General features: G+C 43.2%; 2 protein-coding genes across 2 annotated transcripts; one reads left to right on the forward strand and one right to left on the reverse strand.

The window, feature by feature from the left end:
- Positions 1–751: 751 nt before the first annotated feature.
- On the forward strand, positions 752–1,159 carry SARC_12924 (hypothetical protein; the record flags this gene model as incomplete). The annotated part of the gene is made up of 1 exon (XM_014292960.1): positions 752–1,159. One exon carries the CDS (start codon positions 752–754, stop codon positions 1,157–1,159), a length of 408 nt encoding a protein of 135 aa, XP_014148435.1.
- Positions 1,160–1,829: 670 nt separating this feature from the next.
- On the reverse strand, positions 1,830–4,593 carry SARC_12925 (hypothetical protein). The gene is made up of 5 exons (XM_014292961.1): positions 4,427–4,593; positions 4,007–4,205; positions 2,915–3,757; positions 2,646–2,769; positions 1,830–2,504 (listed from the first exon to the last, which is right to left on the reverse strand). Exons 1-5 carry the CDS (start codon positions 4,475–4,477, stop codon positions 2,306–2,308), a joined length of 1,416 nt encoding a protein of 471 aa, XP_014148436.1. The 5' UTR covers positions 4,478–4,593; the 3' UTR covers positions 1,830–2,305.
- Between the last annotated feature and the right edge of the window lie 536 nt (positions 4,594–5,129).

The raw sequence follows: 5,129 nt of genomic DNA on the forward strand, positions 1-5,129 counted from the left end.
TGTGTGTGTGTGTGGTGTATGTATATGTGTAATAATATATATATATATATATATATGTATGTATATAAATATATATATATATATATATATATACCCATCCATACATACATATATGTACACATGCATACATACTTACATACATATACATACATGCAAACTTACATACACATTTAAATACATACACATGTATATATATATATATGTGTGTGTGTGTGTGTGTGTGTCTGTATCTGTGTCTTGTCTGTGGGTATGCATGTATGTATGGTATGTATGCATGTATGTATGTATGTATGTATTTATATATTTATGTGTAGATATAAATATATATATAATTTATATATATATATATATACATGTTTGTGTGCGTGTGTGTGTTTTTGTTCACATGTATTCATGAGTTATTATATACATATCTGTTCCAAAACAACACGTATAGATATTCACAGTTTCTTATATATACATAAATGTGTTTTGGAAGTTCACAAGTGAAGCACCTTTTTTCAAACAAATAGAATAGAATAGGTGTATATATATATATTACTGACATGTAGACATATTCATGTGTATGTGTGTGTGTATGTGCGCGTGCGGGGGTGTTGGAGCATGTGTGTGTGTGTGTCAGTGTGTATACGAGAATAGTAGAATATGGAAGTTGAAATGTGAAATATTCCTTTACAATTCGAAAGACGTATAAAATGTTTGTAGGTATGAATCTATACCCGTATTTTCGTACAATTAGTACCGTGTCTCAATGTACGACGACAACCAAATCACTGGATCATACAGCTTCTTTAAAGGTACACTCGATTACTGTCCATCACAGTTACTGGACGGCTTAGAGCCTCTGCTGGCCAAAGGTGGGTGTGTCGTCGACTACCATTCATGTGAACTATTCCCTGAGAGATGGTTCGACTTGGTTATTGTATTGCGAACGGATACAGCCCATCTGTACGACCGCTTGTTGGCCAGAGAATACGGCAAGAAGAAGTTAGAAGATAACATGACGTGTGAGATCATGAACGTGCTGCTGGAGGAGGCCAGGGACAGCTATAAAACCGATATCGTGGTGGAGATGAACAGTAATACAATTGAGGACATGGAGGACAACGTTGAGAATGTGACTAATTGGATAGCAAACAACTGGAAGCCTGTTCAATGAGGTGGACGGGTTACCTTATAGTGTGTGTATATATTAAATATTAGAATCGCCCTGAGCAGCTTCGCGACTTGCCGTTGTGATTTACTTGAATTTGTAAAGCTCAATTCGTATATATTTATGCACACTCTCACCACATGGTGGAACTTCAATGGTTCGCTCATGAGGTTGCAGTAGCATCGACAGGAGTGAACAAGGCAGATAGCATGCACCACACCGCACAAGTACACTGAAAGTCGACATATAGTGAAGGAAGCTCACCATAGTACTCAACAATATCGAACTGATAGAAAGCATGTCCCTATCCTTTGCTACAAGATACTTCCAAAACACCTTCATGCCGTGCTTGTACACCAAGTCACCAACTGCTGCACAGTATCAATTTTGAAAGTGATCTACTGTGTAGGTAAAAGTGTTTTTGTGTCAAAAGTTTCACAAGCGAAATATTGTGCCTCCAGATTGCATAAGGCCACGATCGACATTCTCTATTACGCCACATAGGTTACTGTTACAATGAAAGAAAAGGAGGCAGCGAAACGCTGGCTCCAATACACATACTTTACGAAAGTAGAAAGGAGCAAGCCCTTGTCGGTCTTAGCCTTCTAAAGTAGACACCCAAACGGAACTACTCCCTTAGCTCCATGCGCAGCTAGGGTTTTGTGCTTTACATATAGTGTTGGCAGTCTGTTTTATTCTAAATTTTATCCATTTACATCTGTACTTTTTGCGATTACAAGTTTTACATTTCGTAGGGAGAGCAAAGAACTTCCTGACTATACTCCTACTACACAGACGTTCCAGCATTCCTTCTAAGTTATCATGCAGGGCTGTAGCCGGTAGTAGAACGCGACAGCGCACGATGGGTCCCATAGTTCGGCTGAATATCACATACTATCAAAGGGGCTTAGTCGAGGGGTCGATGCCTTCCGGCATATAAATATGGTACGGTGCCGTACGTTAACTATTCTCTACTGTACCAGGTCGTACATCGCAACGCAACGCTTTCAGATGTAACTACATATCGTTGGCGACTTAGGAAACATACTTGTCCTTCCCTCGACCCGAGGTTTTCGTAGGCTCAGGCTAGAACCGATTTTGGTTGACATATTTGGGCGACTGGCGCATATCACAATCTGACACACGTTTCAGTCATGACATTTTGACAGGCGCGACAACTGCCCTCTTGCCGGCTACGGCTACGCCGTGGATGAACTTCAGCACCCTCTCTGCCGCTTGCCTGGCACACAAATCTGTTGCTGGCGCATTGTGCTCTGATATTTGTGCTCGTGACGGTGAGGATTCTCCGTCCGCTCCATTCGGCGAGCCTCTCAAGTGGAGAAGAAAGTCTCTGAAAAGTACGCAAGAGGTTGAAAGTTGGAAATGAATTATCGACACGTACTGAGCGCCAACTACATGACCTGTGTATATTAGGGAGAAGGCGGAGACCACCAAATGAACATAGGCAGTGCACAGAGGGGCGAGGATTTACCTGTATACCCGCCAACCGGTGTTCAATGTTCGCTCCAGCTGATCGGCTGCACTTGCGACTGGCTGCACCCACGGACAGAACGTTCGGTGTGCATAAATTGGGTCCACAAAAACTCTGCGACAGTCTGCAATATGAAAGGCGAGGACGAAGTACACGGTCACAAAGGTGGTGGTGATGACTATGTGGGTTTCAATGAGATTTGACGATATGGGAGTACGACATCGAATACGGACTCGGACGGCAACAGACACAAAACGGACTATCTTTACCTTCCGTCGTATCGGACAGCCTGCGCCTCTTGTAAGTATCCTGCATTCCTACTATATCATTTATTGGGTCGACTGCTGCATTCTCTATACTTTTGGTCTGTACAATGCCCGTGGCAGCAGACTTGACTCCTGAGCTCACAGCAGGCCCGGCCGAATCGATCTGTAAATTGGTATTCGGCCTCACCGGAATGGCTAACGTTCGTTGACAATAGCGGCATACCAATCCAGCATTGTTCTCGGACGATCCTGCATCGGACTCCCACCCAGCAATGGCCAACGCAAGCACTAAGGGGGTCGTAGATTGCAACGTCTCGCGTACGCTTACATTTGATGTTTGTGAACTTGTGGTAACTCCAGCTTCGGGTACGGACATTGAAATTGCGCTGTTCTGTACCATCACTTTGTTGGCCGATGATGTTGACGGGACTTTCCCTTGTGCGTTCGCAGGTAAAACAGACGCTGTGACCAGAGCGCTGGTTCGTTCTGTGGCGTTAGAAAGGGCTGGTGTAGCGTTGGAATTTGAATTCGCTGGCGTCATGGCCGTTGCAACCGATGCTGTACCAGGGATGGCTGGTGATTTATCAGTGATAGCTTGGGCGCTATCGGTAGTCGCAGGTGTACTAGTGAGCTCTGCTGAATTTTCGGTGTGGACTGGCCTCGTGACGATATTGGCTGGAGGTGTATCAGTAGCAGCCGTATTGACCACAACTACCTGACTACCTGAAGACGCATGCGGTGTCGAGTGAGTGCGAAGGAAGGCGCTCAGCTCTGCAATGACGCTCGTCTGTTCGTTGGCATCAGCCAATAGTGTTTCTTCGACACCAGGTGGCAAGTCATAGTCATCTGAAAAGGAAGAAAGTTTCATTGACACACTGATGAGTAAACTGCCGGACATTCCAGGCACAACTATAACTTGACACCATTGCGATATGATTGCATAAAATGCTTCATGATGTGAGAGTAGAAGATCAACAGTGCGCCACTGTGCTGATACAGGCCTAAAGTTGGGTTTATCCAGGATTCAACCTCAAGCACGAGTTAACACCCTAGTAATCATGTGAATCCATCGGTTAACCAGTAAAGGAAGCATACTTGAACCCAGGAGATGCTGAATTGTGCGTGCCCGTTGAGCGAAGCGGCGTGTTTCTTCTGGTCGATTTCTGAGCGTGATTGTCGCCAGGGACTTTGGGCACGGATTGTTCCTCCAGAAACAGGCGCTGTTGTGACCCTCATTCAACCGCTTAATGTACACAGCGTATACTTCACTCACGGCTTCGATCGATTTAGTGCCCTACGAACGTAATAAAACATCTAATTTAGCAATACGAAGGAATCGCCTAATTACCATTAGAACACGGTATCTTGTGTGCTGTTCAACACATCTCGAGATCGCTGTTCCTTGATAACTGAGAATTGAACAACCTAATTCACCAGTATACAATCAGATGTAAATTATATTTCTATTGTAGACATGCATATCTTGGGCTCTATTTTTCTTGTAAACATACATACTTTGGTGATTGAAAAACAGAGTAGTTGGCTGCATGTTTTGCATTTGATCATGTCCAAGCCAACGTTCACCCAGCCCCATCGCGCTGCTTCTAAGGGCGATAGACTTGAGGGATAACCGGCCCAATTTGCCAGTGTGTATGTTTTCACTCTTTCAAGGTACAAAGAGCTGAGTAGGGAATGAGGTAGGGAATGAATAGTGGATGTATTAGACCCTTATTTTTCAAGTTGTATGCCACTAAATATTATTTTATAATGCTAACTCCTCTGTATGCTTGAGATCATCGACCATTTAGACTCAAACGATACTAGAACAGTACACGTCGTCAAAAGTTGACAGCTATAATAAATCATTATCAAACCATCAACGCGTGTTAGGCTATCTCTGTCTATTTGAGAGTATCAGCAAGAAACCCAGACAGTTCGCAGACGAGTAACTCTAGATATGAACATGTCTTTAGGTATCAAAATATTGTACAACCAAACAATCTTCTATCCATGAAATTCTATTACATATAAACACATATATAAACATGTAAATGTATATATATATATATATATGTGTGTGTGTGTGTGTGTGTGTATGTGTGTGTGCGCTTGTGTATGCGTGCATGTGTGTGTGTGTGCGTTTGTGTGTGTGTACTTGAACGTGTCTGTGCCTGTGTGGTATATATATATATATGTGTGTGTGTGTGTGTGTGTGTGT

This window comes from Sphaeroforma arctica (genome assembly GCF_001186125.1).
Source record: "Sphaeroforma arctica JP610 unplaced genomic scaffold supercont1.2720, whole genome shotgun sequence".
NCBI classification, from domain to species: domain Eukaryota; class Ichthyosporea; order Ichthyophonida; genus Sphaeroforma; species Sphaeroforma arctica.

What these genes read in the sequence shown, in the direction of transcription:
- SARC_12925 (XM_014292961.1), bottom strand. Translation starts at nt 4,477, where the DNA reads ATGATCAAATGCAAAACATGCAGCCAACTACTCTGTTTTTCAATCACC. An exon ending in TCTGTTTTTCAATCACCAAA is followed by an intron (nt 4,206 to 4,426) that starts GTATGTATGTTT and finishes TTACGTTCGTAG; the next exon opens with GGCACTAAATCGATCGAAGC. An exon ending in ACCGGTTGGCGGGTATACAG is followed by an intron (nt 2,505 to 2,645) that starts GTAAATCCTCGC and finishes CGTACTTTTCAG; the next exon opens with AGACTTTCTTCTCCACTTGA.